The sequence below is a fragment of the Photinus pyralis genome, unplaced genomic scaffold, assembly GCF_008802855.1.
Source record: "Photinus pyralis isolate 1611_PpyrPB1 unplaced genomic scaffold, Ppyr1.3 Ppyr1.4_LG2, whole genome shotgun sequence".
Taxonomy (NCBI): domain Eukaryota; kingdom Metazoa; phylum Arthropoda; class Insecta; order Coleoptera; family Lampyridae; genus Photinus; species Photinus pyralis.
Genome location: NW_022170403.1, coordinates 30,814,222 through 30,838,369, shown reverse-complemented (window position 1 = coordinate 30,838,369; position 24,148 = coordinate 30,814,222). Strand labels below are relative to the sequence as shown.

The following is a 24,148-nucleotide window of genomic DNA, read 5'->3' as shown; positions in this document are numbered from 1 at the left end:
GGGATCGGAAATGCGTTTGTGGTGAAACTGGACTAGGGCTGCAATTTAAAAATGTTGGGGTTATTACCCTCCAACAAAACTCCCTAGTGTATGGAAGTTCTAAACCATCTAAAATGCAATTTTTAAGACTCGTTATCTCCCCCTTTTTTGATTCCGAAATTTTCAGATTTTTTCTTATAGCTCCGTCCCGGAAACCCTGTATAACTACTGTAAGTACCTACTTATATACAGTGTGTCCCAGATAGAACGTACCATAGGAAAACGTCAATGTATTTTTTCGCGAAGGATCCATGACCATGAGGCCTTTGAAATTAGCATTCAAGGTACTACTCCAATCTCTTTTTAGCATGACAAGCGCATTAACGCCCGTTGAACGCTAACTTCAAATACATATCAAAGGCTTCGTGGATCCTTCGGGAAAAAATACATTAACTCTGTTTCCCAATGGTGCGTTCAACCTGGGACGCACAGTATATTATACTGTCTAAAGTGTGAGTACAAGAATTTCTCTCCATTTGTTTTAAAAATAGCGAATATTTTAGAAATAGGCAATCTGAATCTAACCACTGCTCCTGTCCGAGAGGGTGACCTTATAACTCTTCGGTCTTAGTAAGTCAGCTCGGATCACATCAGTTAACGTCCCAGAAGCTCCTGCTTTTCGTAAATGGAACAACCTCGGTCTTTTCCGGATTAACGGAGAGGCCATGGCTACTGCACCACCTACCCACCTCCTGGATGAGCTCTTTCACGGTGTTTGGAAACTTTCCAGTACACGTTCGCCCCCTTTTACTGTGCTGTAAGAATGTTACTTTACTGATACTGTACTAGGTTCTCCCCTCCCCTAGCAATGTCGACGGTTCCGATCGGAGCCAAAAACCGCCACACGAGGCAAAAGTTCGTCGAAATCCTTTTCAATCTCTGAGGCCCTGCGTCACCTCTTTCGAGGAGCCTGGCTCGTTACCGGACCCCTTTTGAGGGCCTGGCTTGTAGATTCCCTCTGACGAGGAGCCCAAAAAGAGTTTTTTTCAATTTTCGTCCATACAATTCCCACGAGTAGTAGAGGTGGTGTATGTGATATAAATTAAAACGATGCTGTTGCTACAATGCTTTCACTTGATTTTATTAGTATACGGTTTAGTGTTTAATGTAATTAAATAATTATAAGAGGAACATTTGGGGTGGGTTGCGAAGAAAACAACAGCGCGTAAATTTTTCTCTCCAGACCGACCCTGATAGCTTAAGAGATTCTCATGGTTAAAATCGAAAAAGCTCACCCTGTAATCGGAGCTTCGTTAAACATGAAAAAACATCACGTTTTATTATGGCTCGCTAAGGCAGCTTTATTATCTATACCAGGGGTACGCGGTGGTGCAAGACCCACACATCCAAGAAAGACGGTCGAGAATCAGAGCCATTGTTACTATTCAATAACCGCCCATTTAAATTGTATAAAGGGGTCTATACTACCCCTCATCCCTTAATCTTTAACTAATTTTACAAATATACATTCATATTTCTTACACTGAGGTATAATTGAATTTACTTTTATGTCTCATCAACCTCAAACATAATATGGAAGAACGAGACCGCATTTGTGCTATAATAATTAAACCTCTGGATCATAATTAATGACGTAACATTTAGGGGACATGGGGAGTGGATGGGGTGCATGAAGAGCATGATATCACTTTTACTTCTTCCAATAAAGATGCGATTTTGTTATTAAAAACTGTGCTTACTAAAAAATTGATAATTAGATTTAGTAAAATGGCACAAAAACCAGGACCTGATGCATAAATTGTAGGTATATGCACATGGACATGACGTAAGGGTAAGGGAGTGGGTGGTTGAATCGGGCATGAAGCTAATATGGCGTGGGTGGGAATCCTATTGTTCACTTGAAATCATAAAATTATGAATAACTTACAGCTTTTGTAGGTACCAATTTTGGAAATTGTTCCAACTTTATCTATAAATATCTTGGAAAGTCGATTTAATAGTTTACCTCGAGAACGCGAAAAGATAGCTCGCGCAGCTTATTTTATACAGATAGAAAATGTGCATTAATAAATAATAATTGACCTAAGTTTATGATTTTGCCATCGGACACAAATTAATATTGAAAATGGTTAATTTGGCGACTGGCAATAGGCAACTTTACATACTCCGTTCTGTAGTCCAGCCTTCAGCAAGCACTATCTGTATTGTGTGTTGCCTATCTCACAATAGATTTCTTATAGAACCCATACCCAACGTATCAAGGATTTAGTCATGGTCTTATTGTACCATGGATGTAGGGTAGGTACTACAGGATTAAATAGAGAGAAGGGTACTCTTTTTCAAATCCTTTCCATTTTAATACTAAACAACGAGTACACTATACATATTTGCACTATTACTATTATTATATTAAACCCTGGTTTCATTTAACATTTTATTTGAAAATATTTTCAAGTATCAACATTTTTGCTAGCAAATTTCAAACGGACAGAGAGAACATTGGGAGAAGTTAGATCCGCGACCATTATTTCAGATCCATCTTGTAATCCTAATTCTAACAAGGTTTTAGTTAAATTTTCCCGAGTCTTTTCTTCAATGTTTTTAATTGTAGAAATGTATAAAGTTTTATTTTTTCCGTTAATATACGTCGTGAGTCCTGGATTTTTCATTTGATAAGCTGCGCTTTCGCAAAATACATCGAGCAGATTTTTAAGCTTCATTTGTTCCGGGTCTTGTATCAATAATGTTTGAGGTATCTGGGAGCATGCCAAACAGTTTTCTTTTTTCTCTGCCTCAAATGTGTACGTGTAAATGCCGTCCACATCGTTAAAAACTAGGTAATTATTGAGAGGTACGCAACAGCTTGTTGCTAATTTAAAAACCTAAAAACAGAATGAGACACCTTATCGTAAATCGTGTAGGTAACTCACCTCAGTTGCACACATTGCAGCTATAACCGCATTTGTTGAAGCCACAGCGGGGATAATATTTTTTACAACTCCTTGCACGAGCCTATAAGTAACCCCTACTATATTAAATTGAGTAGATCTCTCCAACGATTTTTCATAAATCCATAATATATGTTGGGGATCGTCCCCATCAATTAGAGATCCCCAAGGATTTTCTTTAGGCCACTGAATTATTTTCACATATTCAATACAATGCTCTGGCAAGCGAGGAGTATTGGCAATTGTGCATAGAGGATAAGTAATTTGTGGAGGATACAAGTCCAAGGTGCAATCTATACAAGCACTAACTCCAGGTAAAATTACTCTAGCATGACCTTTAAAGCCCTCCGTTCCTGTAACGTAAATGCTAAAACTGGTACATAAATACTAATGAACAAACCTCCATCAATCATAGGTATAATACTCGTTTGATCTAATGTCCCGTCTTCATAATTTAATAGTGAAATCAACATTCCATTAATCCAACGTCGTGCCACTATTGAATCTAACCCACAAACTACCAAGTGAAATTGCCTGTAAAACGTTTCATCGTAATCCTGAATTTTACAAAAATGAGGGGTCACTTGACACCCTTTTACTTTTCTATTAATAAAAGATGCCGCAACCTCGGCTTTAGAAGAACCAATATCTTCTTGACGGAATAAAAACTGTCTGTTTAAATTCGATAGTTCGATCGTGTCCATATCGATAACGTGAATTTGTTTAAAGCCCATTAATGCCAAATCCTTTAGTAATTCGCATCCTAAACCTCCCGCTCCGATAACCAATAACTTGCACGTTGTCATAATAAAATCGAGAATTTCGGATGACGGTTCAAAATCTGGGTGACTGAAGGGACCGGGGCGTTCCAGCACTTTTCTTAAGTGACCCCATCGTTTTTGTGAAACGCCTTGATGTTCAGACATTTCCTGTGATAATTTGCAGTGTGCTCCCTTTTTATTTTAGGGTGTACGTTATTGAAATCTTGCTGTTCGATCAAAGCAAAATTTGCTTGAAAGAAACAATACCCTTAAAGCTGTCTTTGGTTTAAATTCAACCCTAAAAAATTATCTAATTTCTAATGTAATTTTGAGGTTATGTTTAAAGGTGACAGCCGTCATTCATTACCATAGATATAAGAATAAGACAGTCATTGATCTAAATCGTCTATGATTATACATACAGGGTGTGCCAAAATTTAGTACCAAGATTTTATGGGCATACTTTTCAAGGTCAAGACGTGAATGTGAATATGCCACTTTTAAGTTATGTTATTGTTGGTTACAAAATTGCACTGATCATATTTAAAATTCTTGAAGTAACGTGATATAATGTGACGTCTTAAAATATCCTTTTGCTTTTTAAGGTGTAGTTACATTGATTGCAAATGAAATTTTTGAAAGTGTATTTACTTTTACAGCCGTAAAATCTACAATATTGATCCATCCCATAATAGACTAACCTCTTGAACTAAATTTGGTGATGATTGATTCTGAAATGTGGACGCCGGACAGATAGACAGACATTGCCTTTTGTATAAATACAAATATACAGATGATTCCAAAAACATTCCTTTATAAATTTGAATAATTCATTTGCAATGTTGCCAATTTTACATCATCATGACATAATTCTTAGTTTAGTTATATTTGGTTTATGCTATTACCCACCATGTTTTTTTGGCATGACAGTTTACTTTGACATACCATCGAAAACAAAAACCAGCTGAGGAAAGTTGTTGTTTTATTGACACAAACGGTGGTTAATTTAACAATATTTATATGTTCCCCATTTCTTGAATCACTGCAACTTATTATACAGAAACATTTTCTTGTTTGACCATGTACGTTTATCATTTGCATCCATTTATTACATAAGGTACATAACATTTGTAGGTGTTTGTATGTAGCCTTGTTCCTTGCTAAAGCCTATAGATAGATTTTGATCCATTATTCATTTCAAAACTCTGAGTAATTGCGAAACTTGTTTTACAGATTTGAGACGGGCTCTTTCATAGAAACACAATAGAAATGGGAAATTATAAATTACATTTATATCTTTGAAAAGTAATGGACGATTTGGAATGCGCAGGGTTTGAATTCTTTTCAAATTTTGATTCTGCCAATTTATCAAGAGTCGAATATGTACCTTGTTTTGAATCAGGTATACGCTTGAAACATTAATTTATATCTAAAGGTCAACCTTTTAGCTACACAATCATCACGGTCCACTCTACAGGATGTTCATGACGTAGAATTTAATATATGGACGAAACCCGATTGCTTTGGTACCGAATTTGAAAACGCTAATCGAACATGGTTTTACTTTGGAATACGTGGTAGGTATTTTTGCTATTAGATATAAATAACTAAACTTAAACAACACTTTTCCCAGCAAATGCACCCGAGCTAGTTGTCAAGTTGAATCTTGTAGACCTAAATCGTCAAGGCAAAATGTACAGTCAAGGTATGGCACCTGTTTATCGTATTGTACCAGGAAAATTACAATGGGAAAGGGTGAGGGACAAACCATCATATAGTGTGAGTTTTCTTCATATTTCAGTCGGAAAACGTCTATCCAATGAAACCCATTTTTTTTAGATGAATGATAACATTTTTACATTAAGCTTTAAATACAAAACACCAGAAAATGTTCAAAGCATCGTTTATTTTGCGTTCACGTATCCGTATTCGTACGCGGAACTTACCAATACCCTCAACACCAATGATGAAAGGTTTCTAGATAAAGCCGTGCTATCGCGAGATGATATTTATTATGTCCGGGAAGCGATTTGTTTTTCATTGGAAGGAAGAAGAGTAGAGCTTCTTACAATATCGTCTTATCATAACATCAGCAACGAGAGAGAAGCCAGACTAAAGGATTTATTTCCGGAAAAGCACGTTCTTAGGCCTTTTAGATTTATTGGAAAGAAGGTATTGTACCAGTATTTATAATGCGCAAAGGTGTTAGGGGCCACATTTAGATTTTTTGTACAGACAGAGTCTGAATTTGGATGTCCCTTTTGTGCACAAAATAAAGCCAGCCTTCTACAGGGTGACTCAAGAGAGTACTTATTGTCATTGTCATCCCAATGTCGGCCGGCATGAAGCTGTTACTAGCGACCTAGTATTCTTAAATGGGTTCAGAAATTAAGAACAGAGAATGTACATGTAGAATAAAAAGCTACTAGGATCTCCACAAAGGGCATGGATAATTGTAAATGTATAGTGGGTTGGGTTGGTAGAGCAGCCTCACTCCAAAAATAAAGGCAAAATAAATAAATAAATGTATAGTGGGTCAGGGTAGTAGAGCCTCCTTGGCTGAAATCCCGCCCACTAAGGTAAGATAAGGGCAAAAGAATAGGAAAAGTGTCATTGAGCCCTTCAATAGCCTCTTAATGATACTGCACAGACAAAATCACAAACTTTTATTGCCAAACCTTACAGCAGGACGTTTAAGCAAGACGGGCCCACCATCCACACTGCTCGGAAACCTGTTTCTGGGTCGCTTAATTTCCAGATTCGTCCGTTCGTTCCCCCGATTTGAAAGCTTGTGATTTTTTCTTTTCAGGATTTTTTAAGGACCAAGTGTATGTGTAATCATTTAGCCGCTAGGGGGCGTTTCTCGAATTCAGTTCATTTCTTTAATGCCCCATAACTTTCTTACTATTAAATATACTTGATTTTGGCAAAATCTTTCTTAGAGCACTTTTTTATGTAGCATCTATCGCAATACGCAATTTTTATACAGGGTGTTTGGTTTTTTATACAACCCCAAATTAAATTTTTTCATATGGACCACACCCCATATATTTTTGAGTTTTTCATGTATCACTTTATATTAAATATTATTTGCAATATTAAATTAAAATATATTTTGTTTTGTTTTAACGTTTAAAACGAGATATTTACAATTTACAAATTTTGGCAGTGTACAGTGTAGGTTAAAGAGAGGCCTCTTTGTATGACTAAAAAAATGCTTTTGAAATTTTTGCCACACCCATAAGAAATAAGTAAGTAGTAGCATGTACCTTCTACATCTGGCATGCTATGGAAATTCTGATAACTGACTCAGATTCTCCGAAAAAAAGGTATCCATAGAAAATGTCAAGAATGGTCCAAATGAAAACGAAATTTGAAATTTTCAGTTTTTCGATGATATCTCATGTTATTTTCAAAAATTTCAAATGCATTTTTTCACACATTCAACCTACACTGTATCATTCACCGTTACGAAGATCCCAATAGTGAGGCACGAATTTTAACCACCCTGTACACTTGTACAGTCACTTTTTTGTAAAACTGTTAATACGATAGCAGTGACATGAGATTTGACTAAATGTTGGTATTTTTTCAATGCGACACCCGGTATATCTTAACGTCACTTGTTTTCCTGATTACGTTGATGTACCACAACCTTCATTTTTTTTTAATTTTAACCATGGAAATCTTACTTTTTTACTGTTTTTAAATAGTAGGTCATGGATTCATGGAGATTTTGTTTTGTTCATTATTGTATCCATGGTAATTAATCTCAGAAACGATGGTCCAACATTTTTTTACTACGGTACAGTATCTAAAATAAGCAGTTTTTACCTTTATCTATCTTACATGGGTAATAACATTTGATAATATCTCAAAGTCAAAGTATTCGCTTTCACCCTGTATCTCAGAAACAAACGTAAATGGACGCTGTTTGTGGTATTGAAAGTTTCACAAAAACGGGGAACAGGGTCGCGAAAACCGCATGTTTCTATCTTTAAAAACAGCTGAGATCCACTGCAGTCTTAATCAAAATAGGAGACGTCGCACATAAAGGAAAAATCCTTAAATTCCAAACGGTCATGTGACTAAATTTAAACTTAAAATAAGCTTTGGGCGAGAATCAATAAAATTAACTGTAATTGAACATGAAACTTTTCTGTTCGTCGTTAACAAAGGGTCCGAATTAACACACAACTTGCATGAAATTACACCGACAAATTTTATTTTACAAACGCACTTATATTTATATTAAATATTATTTGCAATATTGCATTTTGTGCATTAAAATGTTGTTATTGCAGACATCTACGTTTCCATGACAAACAAAAGATGGCAGGATTGTTTATAAAACGCTAATTTCTTGGTTAACTGTATTATTTACTTATAGGACTTATTTGTTTTATTCACATTCTTTGTTTTTTGTGTGTTTGAAATTAAGAATATTTGGAAGCTAATAAACATTTCCAAATAACCAAAAAATTGTCTTTTTACACAATCCTACCATCTTTTGTTCGCCATGGAAACCTAGATGGGTACAATAAAAATATTTTGATGTATAAAATGCAATATTAAATAAAGGATGTTTCCATAAGAAAGTGTCAAATTTGGACCACCCTGAAACGACTAAATATAATATGTGATTTTAAAGTTGGGCTCCAGAGACCTTGATCCATTTTTTTCTATCTCTTAAAATAAATGGGGTTTCTATAAGAAAGTGTCCAATTTGAACCACGCTGTATATTAATTAAATAAATTTGTTTTTAAAAAAATTGATTTCAATATACGTTTGTATTAGTGGAAAGGTTCCCGGGGGTCACCATGTATGAGATTTAAGTGCTGAGAAGTTCTCGGACGGACGGATGTAATTTACGCAGCTGTTAAGTATTAGTTTTCTTGCAAAAATCTACATGTGGCCCTTCTACGCCCACGTAATAACCTGTGTTTTTCTGTTATTGATATTTTAGGTAATATTTATATCTGCTCGTGTTCACCCAGGAGAAACTCCATCTAGTTTTGTATTTAACGGAATTTTGAACCTCTTATTAAGTGTAGATAACCCTGTAGCTATCGTTTTGCGAAGATTATACGTATTCAAACTGATACCGATGCTAAATCCGGATGGTGTTGCTAGAGGCCACTATCGAACCGACACAAGAGGAGTGAATCTTAATCGAATGTATCTCAATCCGTCCTTAACTTTGCACCCATCAATATTTGCAGCTAGAGCTTTGATAAGGTACCATCATTTTGGATATGAAAAAGAAGACCACTTCTGCGAAACGATTGACTTACCCAATGATAACGATGACATATCTTCTATGGAGGATAATCATGGAGGTAACGACCATAAACTTAGTAAGAGAGTTTCTCATATGACACTGGAAGAAAATAAAAATACAGATTCTATTACTAACTGTTACTGTAAATACGAAGCTAATGTTACTGAAGTTGAAAAGTCTGAGCCAGAAGTGTCGAATGAAATTACGAATATCAATAACGGTGTATCATTTTCAGCGGAGAAGGGTTTAACTGAAAATCACGAGAATAAAATTAGCAAAGTTGCAGACGATGATGAAAATACGGAATATGGTGATTTGAATTCGAACGAATCCGGTTTATTTATGTATCTTGACATGCACGGACATGCCTCTAAAAAGGGTATATTTATGTATGGAAATCATTTCGAAGATTTTGAAAGAAACATTGACTGCATGCTTTTACCCAAAATAATGAGTATAAATAATTTCAATTTTCATTTTACCGCTTGTAATTTTACGGAGCGAAATATGTACTTAAAGTAAGCGCTTGATGGATTAATTTCAGTATTTTAGTGCCCTCTTTTAAAGGGACAGGCGAGATGGAATGAGTCGCGAAGGATCCGGCCGAGTAGCGGTATTGAAGCTGACCGGTTTAGTGCGAAGTTACACTTTGGAATGTAATTACAACACCGGAAGTCTTGTAAATGTGCTTCCTAGCACGATTAAGGAGTCTGGACGAGGCGTTCACACTATTCCGATTCCTCCAAAATATAATCCCCATATATTTGAAGAGGTGCTCGTACTCGACCCGTATGAGAGAGAGATTAAAATTTTCACTGTAGGTCGGGAAGACATTAGGTGCGTCAATTCTTGATCTTACCGGTGATAATCCTATTACGCGGTTACCAAACTCCCAGTTTCATTCTTTAAATGGTGTTCGAGATTGGTTAAAAATGCATTGTGTCAACGAATTGGGAGAGACAAGATGCGTACCTGCAAGGTTCAAATTGAGAAAATCTTCAAGCCTGCGCGCCCAGGTAGGCCAAAATGATATTGCCACTAAAACAGACGGTGCTGAAAACGATATTGATAGACACGATATCAGTATTAACATATGTTCACTTGTATAACTAAATTAAATTTGTTAATAGTACCATTGAACTTGCCTTCTTTTTATATAGGTTATTCGTGAGCGAGACACTTTTTTTTAAATAAAATTTGACTTTTAATTTTCATGAGAACTAAACGTCAATTTTGGTCGGCATATTAGGGTGCCGAACTTATAGTACAAATACTAATTTTTTAAAAAAGGATTTTAATGTAGGGTAGATTAGGAAACTTCAAAATCTCCTTTTGTTCTCAAATAATACCTTTTCATAATAATTAGATGCATGATGCCTTATTCACATGAGCTTTGATTACATGTGATAGGTGCTATAGTGTATATTTGCCAGTTACCCATGATTTACAGTTGTGTTGCGCGGCAGTAGATAACAAATGTATGTTCTAAACCAGGAAATGACGTCACTCCATTCCAAGCTTGCCATTGGTGTGACGTCATTTCCTGCTCCAGAATATACATTGGTTATCTACTTGCGGCAACACCCCCTAGATATACAGAAAGAACGTTTCGGGTTGCGCAGGTGACGTCACGCGGTCGGCAATGATCGTATACTTTAATAACTTCAGATTACTTACAAACGGAGGCGTAAATTTTAAAAAAAAACGTAGGTATTTGTACTTATGTTATTTTTATTAATATAATACACGTTTTTACATTTCTAAGATGTACAGGGTGGCCAACTAAGAATGCGCGGTACTGTATCTGAGAATCTATCCATCGTAGAGGCTTGCGGTAAAAAAATTTATTACTAAAACGGCCACGAGCAAAACCTGGAAAATATTTTTAAGTTTCTGAAATGACCGCTAGGGGGCGTAACTGCAATCTGGAATCTAAAAAAGTGATGTTTCTGCGAATTCCGCTATATTAACCTAACAAAAAAATGTCCGGTCTTTGAAGACGACGATAATCTGAACAATTTTTGTTTGACAATTTTTCCTGTATCTCTAAAAATGAAGTGGTGTTCAAAGGTTTCCGTAAAGAACACCCTGTGTCTTCGAAACGGCTGAGTCGATTTACACACACTCGGGTTAGTTCAAAGGAGCTATTCTTCAGCTACAAATATTATACTATTTGAAGTTTTGTTAGTTTCACATATCACCGCTTGAGGGCTTTTTTCGACATTCCGACAGAAATGGTTAATTTTCTTAAAAAAATGCATTGGTTCGATTTTTTTCATGAAAAAGTAGCTAAATGATGCCTAAACAAGCTCACGAAAACAGCATCTCGATATCTTGAGATATATATATATATATTTTTTTTTATATGGTAATGGCCGTCATTTTGAGCATTTACGGCGGCATTAAAAGCTTCCTTTTTTAAATCGATCCACCGTAGGACCACAAATGATATAATAAAAATAATTCCGGAAAAATTAGCTTAAAAAAATGAAATTTTGAGGGTATAAAATTTTCTTTGACCTGAATTTTAAGCTAGGATCAAGATATTGTAACGTGATTTATAAATTCGGGTTCGATTTATATCAATATTTATTAAACAAATCTAAAACACTATAAAAACTGTACAATTTATATCGACTATTTATATCACACACTTCGCAATTTATATTTCCGCGCTCGATGTTTCATCCGTACTCGATCTCGTTCGGTAGTAAAACTGCCTGCGATGTTCGGTCCGCAACCATTTATACACGCAAGCAACGTAAGTCCAGAACACTCGCGTAATTACCAGATACGTCGCAAACATTCCCACTATCGCGCGCCTAGAAAATTCCAGAGCGCCAAAGGCGACGTCACGTCTGGAGCGTTTCCGTTACAATATCGAGATGCGGTTTTCGCGAGGTTGTTTAGGCATCATTTAGCTACTTTTTCATGAAAAAAATCAAACCAACGCATTTAATTTTTTTGAGAAAATTAACCATTTCTGTCGGAATGTCGAAAAACGCCCTCAAGCGGCGATATGTGAAACTAACAAAACTTCAAATATAATATTTGTAGCTGAAAGATAACTCTTTTTAATTAACCCGAGTGTGTTAAAAGCGGCTCAGCCGTTTCGAAGATACAGAGTGTTCTTTACGGAAACCTTTGAATACCCCCCACCACTTCATTTTTAGAGATACAGGAAAAATTGTCAAACAAAATAATTCAGATTATCGTCGTCTTCAAAGACCGGACATTTTTTTGTTAGGTTAATATAGCGGAATTCACAGAAAAATCACTTTATTAGATTCCAGATTGCAGTTACGCCCCCTAGCGGCCATTTCAGAAACTTAAAAATAGTTTCCAGGTTTTTCTTGTGGCCGTTTTAGTAATAAATTTTTTTACCGCAAGCTTCTACGATGGACAGGTTCCCAATACAGTACCTCGCATTCTTATTTGGCCACCCTGTACATTTACTAAGTAAGATTAGTTAATTACTAAATTCCTCTGAGCTTCCCCTAAATTTATTATAATTTTTATGTACCCACTACGCCACTGGAATAATAATCGTAATTTTTGATAATGGTCTTATCTTCGAGAATTATTAATAACTTCTCCATAACTCATACAACTTACGGTTTTAGTACAAATTTTTATTTATGACTTTATCGCTTTAGTTATAATTATTTTTGTTCAATTTTTCTATATTTCTGCGCGGCTTTTATTGAACAATATTTAAGTTTGTCCTACACTGGATAGTCTGTTTGGACAATAAATTATTATTGTTATTAAAAAAATTATTATGTAGTTTTCTGAAATCAAAATCGATCAGTTAGATAATAGTCTTGGTACGTTTTATTAGTATAGAAAAAGTAATCAAGCATAAAAATATATAATTCAGGTCATGCTCAAGTAGGTTGTGACTTGTGATCCTATTTTGAAAGTGTCATGCTAACGCCACAATGATCTATTTGACAAAATTATTTATTTTGGCTCACCCTATGCGTTTAAACATACAGGGTTGGTATTACAAATTTGAAATTATCAAATATTTTGAGGCTAAAACAACTTTTTTACATTTGTTTTTTGAGTGCGGCCGCCATCTTGAATTTGTTTAAATAGCAACATAAGTAGGTCATGTAATACGTCATTAAAAAGCTTATTTTTTTCTCTTTTTTACTACCTTCATCATGAATGGTGTTAAATTAGAAAATAATGGAGAAAAATCCGTATTTCTCACATAATACAGTTGTAAGACTAAGGAAACAAACCATAGGTATGTACTGTTTTTGTCACTAACACCTGGTGATTGCTTTTTTGTTAATTTTTGATGTTCTGTTAATTTAAATTTAAAGTGCCAAGGTTTTTCTAATTTTCCAGCATTATTTTTTTATTTAAGCCATACATGTTTAAGGTAGTAAGAGAGAGAAAAAATAAGCTTTTTAATGACGTGTCACCAGGGTTGCCAGATGTCAGGCATTCAGCCGGAGTCTCAGGTTTTACATCGTGCTCTCCGGCCCCCGGCAGGCGCGACTATAACTCCAGCAGAACAATACATTTCAATTTAATACTTTTCAAATAGATCAAACGATTCCTTTCTAAGCACCTAATAACACCTTAATTTTTAAATGTAACAAAATCACAAATAGGATTTCTATGATTTTGTATTAAAAAACAAAAAACTACTAACACTTGCCAGAAAATCAGAAAAATATGTTTAACTTTCTTGTTTTGACTATTTGTGTGTAAACAGCGATGTTGATGTTTATGTTTAATTTATTAACTTAAGTGCACTGTATTTACCCTTATATTACTTATATTGCAAGAATGTATAGTTTGTTTTATTTGTTTACTTATACCAATTTGAAATAAAAAAATTCTTAAATTTGAGGGGGGGGGTTTGTTCGCAATGTAGATTTATGTTTCTCATGCAGCCTATGTCCGGCAGACGGCCATACGCAATCTGGCAACCCTGCGTGTCACATTACCTATGTTGTCATTTTAAAAAATTCAAAATGGCGGTCTCACTCAAAAACCATGTGGCAAAAAAATTTTTTAACCTTAAAATATATGAACTTATTTCAAATGGAAATGTTATAATTGTTGAGTCGCTGAAAGCTTGCCCAGCTCTAAGAAAAAACTATTGTATTTTTTACTGACAGATTGTTAACTTGTTTTCCTGCCTACTATCTACACAATTTCTTTTCGTTTCTACTAATTTTCATGTCATATCTCAAACGGTTTGAGGGTGAGCGACCTTTGGTTCAGTTTTTAATAGCGATCCTGTATAAGAAAACATGATCCTAAGTTTTATTTAAAAATGATAAATTGTTGCTTTACTTTATTTCATTTCATTATTAATTCAATACTATTGATAAATCTAAAAAATCTTTATCCATAGTTGTTGAGCAATTGATAATTATCGATAACTCGATAAATGATGTGGGATTAACCTTACATTATCGGTGATTATCGATTTATCCATGTTTGCTTTTATATGCACAATTAATATAGATAAATTATCGAGTAATGGATCAATTTTTTTAAGTTTATCGGTCATCTAAAAACATTTAAAGGCATATCTTCTCAATCATAATCATAATTTGGGATAGTTCTTGCAGATGTATAATGCTGTGGTTTTTTTTTTTGTATTCTATTATCATTTGATTATCTTGTGTTGTGCATATTTAATTTGTGTATTTATTTCCATGCTTTCTGGTTAAATAGAATAGCCTTGAGCTAGATTGTCGGTGTATCTTGTGAGAACTCAGGTCTAGCCTGGTTAACTAATCGCACGGATTAAAATCAAGTAACGATTAGTGTCTGTGTCTGGTGAAGTTATGTAGGGTCCTAAAAAAATAAAAATAAATAAATAAATAAAATAAAAATTTTAAAAAAAATTTAAAAAAATAAAAATTATTATTATTATTATCTGGTAAGGTAAGGTGATTTGATTGTTAGCATTGTACCCCCCTTTATTGTTGGATGGTTTTTAAAGAAAGTTACGCCTAAAAGTTCTTAACCATGTCACTGTTAGCCTAGGAGGTCAAAAAATTTAAAATTATGTTACTCTTAAGTCAACTGTGTAAACCACACACCTCCCGCTCGAAATGAAATTCTGTTACGTGTCATCAAAGCTCAACAACGGTTACATGCATTTTTAAACTTAATACACTGGAGAATAAACGTGTATACTTATTACTTGTTTCTTCAAACGGTACAATTTTACACCTAATAACTTTAGAAGTTGCACTAGGCAGTAGCGTACGAAACCATGTTGTCCTGACAACCAGAACATCACTTGTTTTTTAATGAAATTGAGTGTTCTGCTGTTTTGAAGAAAAAAATAATACGAAGGAAAACTAACGTCTTATTGCCAAGTTCTTTTGTCTGACAAATGCACCGATTCATTGCAAAGAGTAATAAAACAATTAAAAAAAAGGTTCATGTATCAACTAATCAATTAGCTTCATTAATACGTATAAGTCAATTTGCAATGAGCTAATTAATTAGGTAGTAAAAGAACGCGCATTATGCTATTGAAAAGGTGACTTATGCAACAATTCAAAATTTAAGTGGTGTAGGTACTGTAAGATGGCTGTGAAATAAAAGTTGTAGATATTTCACTTTTGATGTGAAACTTCAGATAAAATTTATAGTTAAATGGAGAACGTAAGTGTATTTTTATATTGCTTGTTTGTATGTCTTTAATAATGAAAGGATTGGAGTTTTGTTTATTAGGCAAAAATTGTGAAAGTGGCAAATATCATGCTAAAGAAAATTATCTACTGTTGTTGTAAGAGTAATATGTACCTATAGTGATTGTAAATTGAATGCGTAATTAAAAATGTTGTATACTGTTTGTAAGTTTCTTATTTTACAGAAGAAAATTTGCAACTTTTACTTATAGTTATAAGCTTTGCATAATCAGTCTGGTAAGCTGTTTTTCCTGCAGGGTAAGTCACTGCGGGGAGCTGTGTTAAAAACACGTTCACCATCAATTAGAGACGCTAAGAGAATCATGGTTAAAGCCGTACATTCTACGAGCGTGGTCCCGGTGGAACGCAAGGAAAACATATGCGCTTCGAGTCCCAGAAATTCCTCGCAACCCAGTTGCTCCAACATTGTAACCGTACCACGACCGAGACCTAAGGTACTGTTCGACAGTACTAGGAGTAAATCTCGCAAAGAGAGTACGTTAAAATTAAAAGGCAACACGACGGTCGAAAAATCGAAATCCGCGAGTAACGTCAAACATTCGCAAAGTCGCCATAACGCCACCAAGTTGAAATCCGTAAAGCTAGACGCAATTAAAGAGAAAGAGCAGAAAGGTACCAATACCGAAAACCCGAGTCGTTTAAAACTTCACGAAATTTGTTTTCTTAAAGGCACGGAGGGCAAGAGAATGATTGCCAAATATAAGGGAAAATGTGACGGTCGGAAGGGGAGCGATTCCGATTTGATCGTTCAATGGGACAGTCACAATGCTGCCCAAGTGTTCTCTCATAAAGTGAAAGGTTATGGAATAAAAGCGTTACCTTCCCTTGGCGGTGATCCCGGACCCACCAAAGGCCTATTTCGCGTGTACAATTTTTCTAAAAGTAAGAAAAGCAAGCGCCCGTTAAGAAGATTGGCAAGTTCGAATGACGTACCCACTAAAATTGATAAACACAAGAAGCGCAGAACGTTAAAGGGTCAAACATCTTAAGATGGCTGTTTTTCTATTGTTAAAATTCTTAAGTAGTGTTCAACACTAATGTTTTAGTTGTGATGTACAAAGAATAATTGATGTTTTTTACATGAAATTTAGAAATATATAAAAATTGTAAGGTAACGCCGAATAACAACTGGTTTCAATAGTCTGTAAAGAATCTATTTGTACCTGTAATGTTTTTAGCATTGGTGACATGCTTTCATATACAAATTAGTCTTTTTCGAGTTTTTGTTATAAAAATTATGAACCTGTGTATTTATTTTTGAAATATAACTATTATTTTAACTCCAATCTTGGATTTTTAATTACCTATTTTTTTTTGTGCCTACTCCAGCAATTTCACACGTTGTGCCGTTGGTATATAGGGAGTCAAATCATGAGAGCCCAGGACGTAAACCTACCTGAACGTCCGGACGATTGTAACTTAATTTGAAGCAGAGCTGGGTCGAGTGTTCTAAAAAACAGCTCGAGCGACGAGCGTTCTAACTGTCTCAAAAGTGCTTGCGAGCATCAGGCTGTTTTGCAAAGCAAAATCGCTTGAGAGTTACGAGCACCCCTAAAAGTGCTCGAGTGGTTTATCACGAGCGCTCGGGAAAGTGCTCGTGAGCGGAAAAAACGCTAAAAGTTAATACTTTATCTTTCAGCGCTCAGGAGCGGAAGAAGGGCTTGCGAGCGGGAAAAAAGCGCTCTAGCGGCTGCTACGAAAAGTGCTCGCAAGCGCTTTTTCAAGAGAAACGCTCGCGAGTAGTACCCAGCTCTCATTTGAAGGAATTCGTATCAATTGATGTCTCTACAAAGACAATGGTGCCAGCGCAAATTCTGTTGAAGGCATTTAAACATTAACAAAATTTCTCTTTTAGATACTCTAGATCTACCTTTTTTGCCAGACGATCAAAAATGTCAAAAAAGCGTACGTTCGTGTGAACTTCTTATGAAATACCTTTTTACATCTCTGTTTTCGTTTATTTATTTATTATTTCGTGTATTTAGATAACCGTTACATTAAAAAAAGTAATGAAAAAAATATTCTTGAAAAATTGACAATATACTAAGAAACTCCTTGATTTTCCATATGAGCCAAGGGTTGCGCCATCATGCCACCCGGCCCCGTGACTTTCTACATGTATTCATGCAGGTTTTTTGAATTTTTTGAGCGTCCGGCACGAAAATGTAGATTTCGAGTAGGTATCAAAAGGGCAAATGTTAATCCTGAAGTGCTTCCGGCAGGATTTGCGCTGGAACGAATCTCACAACTAGCATGAATGATGCAAAAAAAATTGGAATTGTTTGTTTATATCACACTCGTTTCCTTGGTGACGGTGTCCATTGCGCGCCTAAAGGTGCGCAACATATTTACCTGTACCGTTAACAACATTCCGCGTTTGCTTATTCATACTTTAGCTCACGCGATGTTCGGAACGTGTTACAAAAGTAATTGTTTTTCATTTTCCAAAGTAGGCGTGGTTCATTAAATTTCTTCATCTGTAAATAAACAAAACGCAAGTTAACACAGCCTCCTCTGAAAATGGTTCGACTGCAATTTTTGGGGTGTTTAATTGGATTTACTTTATTTGTTGATGTTTGTAAGTATTCTTTGTATTTCATTTGAATATATTGCCTCAGGTTAGGTCTTAGTCAAGTAGGTGACCACTACTACCTTATGAGTTTTTAACTTTTTTGAAAAAAAAACTGAATAAGTAGAAAGATTCAAAAATCGCTTAAATATTAAATCAAAATTTTTTGAATTTTTTTTAATAGACGGCTGTCCAGGTAAAAACTACTTGATGGCTAGATGTACCAGGTAAAAGGGGGGCATGTAAATAGTCATAAACAAAGATTTCTTGCCAAACAAACGATTATTAATAAATAATCATTCCAGTAACCAGTGGCGTAACAAGTGCCGGCCATATCACTATTTTAATTTTTAGTTTAGCATACCAAGTCAAAAAATCACGTCGTGGGCTCCATGACCTGTACTGTTCCTGCTCGACACATATGAAAAATTGTTTTAGCGTTGGGAAAGGGGGGGGGGGGGATAATCTTAGATTAGCACTAAATTATTGGAACCCCCTAAGTTGCGCATTTTGGGGCCGAACCTAACGCTACTTCGAAACTGAAGAGATTCTGAACACTTTCGGAGATGTGGTGAAGAAAGAAGTTCCAAAATCTCTTCAAATAAAGAAAAAAGAAAATTAGCAAATCCTTTCGTTCACTTTCCAAATGGCCTTAGATTCGGTCCCAAAATGCGCAACTTCGCATCTCTTACGCTTTCTGATATCTCAATGGTCACTCTCGAATTTGCGACACCCTGTAAATCGTTATAGTGGCATTTTTAGAATTGCTGGCGCTGAACTCTCTTTCGGACTGCAATAAGAGTAAAGAAGGCCGATGGTTCGTCTCCTTCAAGAATTGTGGTTTTGTATTAATTTTTATCCAGCCTGGTCAAAATGACCTTTGATCCCTGAGAATTGTTGCCAAGGCTAATTTTGTTAAAAGTTTACGAAAGGAGCAGTAAAATTGTCTCATTTGTTTCGCGTTAATATCTTTTTAAAGTCTTTTTTTCTTCACTCTACTTTTCTACTGGACCGTTCTTAATAATTATGGCTACGCCATTATTTTAGAGGCTTTCTCTTCGTCCATTTGTTCGATTACCTTTGACTGGAAAGCGCTATTGAGTTGAAATTTCCTTTTTCCATTTCCTTTTTACTACGGTCACTCACATATTCGTCTTGATAAACAAGGTGCGTTCGTCCATCAGCTTTAACATATTGGCATTTGGTAATTCAAAGAGCCCTTGAAGCTTTAACCATCCCCTAATCCCATTTAGAGTTTCAATACGTACTTGAAGATAGTAGAGTGAGCGATTTTATTGTCCATCACTTCCTTTATAAATTAATCTATAAAGCGCCGATAAATACTAATTTTTTAATTGAGCAAAAAATTCGTGCTTTCGTAGAACTTTTATGTAATTATAATTCTCAGAGCGTACCTGGTGAAATCCTCCCGAATTGGTTCGTAATTTAATTGCCCCAAACACGCTACGCCACAGTCAATTAGTAAATTTAGTTTGGGAAAAAAAAACATCAAATTAAAGTAAATAATTAGGGGGCATTCACATTCCATTACTTTCTTAATTAATTATTAAATGATGGGCGAAGTACATATATCTATTTATACCAATAATTAATTGAAATAACGGACGGAAGCATTAATTTTCTCCATACCAAAAAGGGAGGATATTGCAGCGTGTAGAGACAATCACTTTGTAGAGGTAATTTAGAGTTTCAATGAATTATTCAATACAGGGGCGCGTAGGGATCATCCTTTTCTGTACGTATTTAATTTCAGAAATTGTTTGTTTAGTTCTATCTTTATTGGCGCATTTTCGTTACGCTATATTAGCCTATACCCTCTTCTTTTATAATTTGACTTTTGTATACTACCTAGCATCAAATAATATTGCTCGAAATTATTCTTTCACAGACAGCACCAGCACCAATTTGCGTTTCGAATAGATTCATAGTGTATGAATTCCATCAAAGACTTCATGACATTTTCACATTACATTTTTAACAAGACTCAAAGGAGTTACCAGGGTGAATATCAATTTTTAATAATCCCATGGAATTTTGTTGAAAGAACCAAGTTCAATACCCGAGACAGTGCCATTCTATTCTGAGCTAGAACGGAATGGGTATGCCCATCTCAAATTAGGCATGTACAGGGTGTAACAAAACCTTTTATTTCTTTTATTTGGTTAAGACAACACAAAGTTTTATAATATCGCGAATCATCATAGTGCGATTGTGGACCCCACGCCTTCAGTAAGTTGCCACTACAAAGGCAATTACCACACATAATTTTGGTCCTTCGAGCCGGATTTCCATATGCGTGTGCGTGTATTATTCAAAATCGCTACTTGGTCACATCTGTAAGCTACCGTTAACTAAAATTCCTTTTATTTCCTTTATGTAAATTTCTCCGAACTTTAAAGATTTTATCATATTTTGATTGTACCTTAATTTCCAAAACATCAAAAATCATACAAATATTTATTTGATTTTGATTCAATATAATTTTATTTTTTTTATTTCTAATTTATTTGGTCCGTTACTAGCTGTAGCCATAGACTGTTATCAATGCTCAAGTACAAGTAACAAACATTCGTTTCAATGCAACGAAGCCTTCGGCAAAGATCATCAATTATCTGCAGAACCATGTGACGCAGTATACGGAGCCAAGTATTGTATTAAACATACTGGAAGATTTGAAGGTATTTTCTGTACACAAAATAAAGTTTATATGTAACTAATCACACTAATCCAAAAAAAATGTTGGTTAAACAGGTAGTAATATTTCACTTCTTCTTTGTGCTGCTTTGGAATAACTATAAGCATTGAGCATTGATTGTTATCAGTGTACCAGTGCTGAACAGTTAGAATGCGCTGATGGGATGATACATTTCGGTGGAATGGTACCACAAAATTGCAGTCATGTGTTTGAAGCACAATATTGCATTAAATCAATCAGCTATGGTGGTAAGGTATCATTTGCTTTTCTTCATTAGTTGTGGTGACTTTTTGAACTGTGAAATAACAACATATTGTTAAAAGAAGTGCAACTAACTTAATTTTCCGATAAATAATCACAATGCATTTCTATTATAGACACTGTTATTTCATAGCTTTATAAATGTATATAGCATTGCATATTTATTAACAGTAGTTAACCTTTTATGATGTCTGTATTCGTTATTCATCAAAAATCAATTACTGTAATACCTAATCCATATAACTAATTTGAGAGCAACAAATACAGACGTCTATAAATAATACCAATGCTTTACTTTGGAATAATTCTTAATATCTACTCTTTTGCTGGGACTTTCCTATATCTACCTGGTTACCGGTAAGGGAACTGACGATATAACTTCTTCATGCTACTATGCAACTAAGGCAGAGCACTTTTGTAATTATTTATTTCAACAAAATTGAACAATCAATAGATGGTAATTACATCGCCAGCTCCCTTACTAAAATAATAAGCCTACTACAATCGTTTCCAATGTCACTAGTTTGTGTACCCATTTCTAATTATTACCCTCTTTCTTGCTAAGATAAAGAAACTCGGTTGAAATTGGTTTACAAACTATAGTGATGCAAGGCGATTGTACTAAATTTTCTTATTGTACTAATTAAATTAACTGAACCAACTTTTCTTTTAGGAGGAATTGGTACAAAAAGATTTTGTTCGTCTCTGGATCTGGGGAATTACTGTGATTATATCAATCAGCCTGGTGACATTTTAACATATCGGACTTGCATTCATACGTGCTCAGGACATGGTTGTAACTCGAGTGGCCAAAATCTTCCGGGTGTATTTCTAATCTTAAGTGTACTTCTTATTGGATCATTCAAGTGGTTTCCAATTTACAGTGAATGATTATCTTATTCGACTGGTGAGAGAGCAACGAATGAACAGTACATTTTTTGACAAACCTTTTATTATTTAAGTATGTGACAGTAGGTATTATAAATTAGTTTAATTTTGACAAGCCCGGCAGAAAAGTATTAAAAACTAATTTTAAATACTTAATAAATGTAATGTAACAGCATTTTTTTAAAATAAAGTGTATTGTATATTTTTAATTTGAGTATGTCTTAATTCTGTATTCTGTAAATTTATATTGAGAGGAAATTTTTATTGTACTCCTAATAATTTTCAGTTTTCAAGTTAAAACCTGCGCTGGTCGTTTTCGCAGAGCGCCGGTATGCATTTGTAAAGTTAAACCGTTCACTGGGTGGCTGTCGAAGATTGAAATTATGCCAAGAGCGAGTCTGTTATGTGATTGTGTAAAACCAGCAATAGGCTGGAAAAAAAAGAACCTACCAAGAAAAAAACCAGCCGACAAAATAATGTTAAACTGTGTACCGAAATTCATTTTGTAATAATATGAATGTGTAACATAAAATTATAACAATATTAACAAAATATGTATACATGTAGGTGACATATTCCAGTGCAAATATTCAACAATATTGACCTTTTGATTAATAAATCCAAGTTGGTTGCTGTCAAAGTTAAAAACAAGTTTAGGATAGGATGTGACTCATTTTTGGTGGAAAATTACATGACCTTGTAGGAGAAATGCAATGGTACGACAAAAAATGTGGTAATCGGTAAACCGCAACTCATATATCACACATAAACCGAAGAGTTTTTATTAACAGAATCTCGCCCCCGATATAGGTAACTCGTCCGTCATCTGGGGTTTCCGAGCCTACAGTTAATTGTCGTGGATTTACTTTAATATTAAATTGAAATTAATTAGCTAGCAAACAATTATAATAATAGGGAATATGCATGTAATTTTTTTAATTTTTTAATCGCTTTTTTACATCGTTCTAACATAGTAAAAAGAGTAAACACTGTTAGAACAATTCAATTTAACTTGTAAAATAATATTTAAAACGTTGCCTTTATTCGATGTGTTTAAAGGCCGCCACATTTTCAGCGGGCCTTAGATGACGTCACAAGTCACGACCAGTATTTGTTTACTTTTAGCACAGATCTAAGCATACACAGATTGCTAACCTTATGCATTTTTTGGGAAACAAATTTAGGGTATACTTAAAGGCGCCCTCTATTGTGGAGCAGTATAAACATGTATCGTTTAAAACTGTAATGTTTCTGGTTTCTAGTCTATAACTTTTGATTGAGAAGTCTAATCGAAAAAGTACGAATTGTTTTGGATTCTACGCAACAAAATTAATAAGAAAAAGTGTTTTCCCGAGAAATTTTGGTGCAGTCGATTTTTGGTAAAAAAGGAAGGTAAACACTGCCTTTTTTTGAGGCACGAAAAAAAAATTGTCTCAAACCGACCCGGAAAAAAAAATTTCTTATAGAATGTGGCCGGTAGAATCCATAATTTCAAACAGTTCCACAACAAATGCGATCGCGTGGCATTTGGCGTTACTTTCATTCGTCCAATAGTGAAGCGTTTCGCAAATTTGAATTTCGTTCGCTTATTTTGCACTTTTGAATTAACATTTTTAGCAATTAAAAACAAACTAAATAAGAAACTAATGGTTTAAGTATAATGTTAGGACAATAAATATATGCTGGAGAAAGAATCAAGTAAATTTAAACCACATGCATATTCCCTATTCTTGAAAGTAAAAATATGTATGATCGTTGGGAAAATCAGGTGAAAGTGAAGTTTCTTACTAACTAGAGCCTTTTATTAATAAAATGTGCCAAAAACCTTGACAGAACAGCTTCCTAATCCACAAATGTTTATTATTTTCCGAACTGAAGAATACTCAATAAAAAGTATGTTTCTATTTGAAAAAATTAGTTGTCCTACACTTAACCTTTAAGCTCAGTTATAGGAAGGTGTGAATAGCATCATTAAATGGTTCCCTCTATACGAAGAATAAATCATTTTTTTAATATCCAATAAAT

The 24,148-nt window shown here is 34.8% G+C and overlaps 3 protein-coding genes across 3 annotated transcripts; 2 read left to right on the top strand and 1 right to left on the bottom strand.

Moving 5' to 3' along the window:
* Positions 1–2,420: 2,420 nt before the first annotated feature.
* On the bottom strand, positions 2,421–4,069 carry LOC116164551 (NEDD8-activating enzyme E1 catalytic subunit). The gene is made up of 3 exons (XM_031478744.1): positions 3,349–4,069; positions 2,931–3,301; positions 2,421–2,882 (listed from the first exon to the last, which is right to left on the bottom strand). Exons 1-3 carry the CDS (start codon positions 3,872–3,874, stop codon positions 2,451–2,453), a joined length of 1,329 nt encoding a protein of 442 aa, XP_031334604.1. The 5' UTR covers positions 3,875–4,069; the 3' UTR covers positions 2,421–2,450.
* Positions 4,070–4,644: 575 nt separating this feature from the next.
* Positions 4,645–16,975, top strand: LOC116162956 (cytosolic carboxypeptidase-like protein 5). Its single transcript, XM_031476750.1, has 9 exons — positions 4,645–4,826; positions 4,943–5,111; positions 5,158–5,286; positions 5,343–5,488; positions 5,549–5,881; positions 8,677–9,509; positions 9,559–9,763; positions 9,813–10,007; positions 15,926–16,975. Exons 2-9 carry the CDS (start codon positions 5,018–5,020, stop codon positions 16,676–16,678), a joined length of 2,688 nt encoding a protein of 895 aa, XP_031332610.1. The 5' UTR covers positions 4,645–4,826; positions 4,943–5,017; the 3' UTR covers positions 16,679–16,975.
* A 1,047-nt stretch (positions 16,976–18,022) lies between these two features.
* LOC116164555 lies at positions 18,023–22,332 on the top strand. The gene is made up of 3 exons (XM_031478749.1): positions 18,023–18,267; positions 20,802–20,957; positions 21,909–22,332. The coding sequence occupies exons 1-3, from the start codon at positions 18,210–18,212 to the stop codon at positions 22,124–22,126; spliced, it is 432 nt and encodes a 143-aa protein (XP_031334609.1). The 5' UTR covers positions 18,023–18,209; the 3' UTR covers positions 22,127–22,332.
* Positions 22,333–24,148: the final 1,816 nt, after the last annotated feature.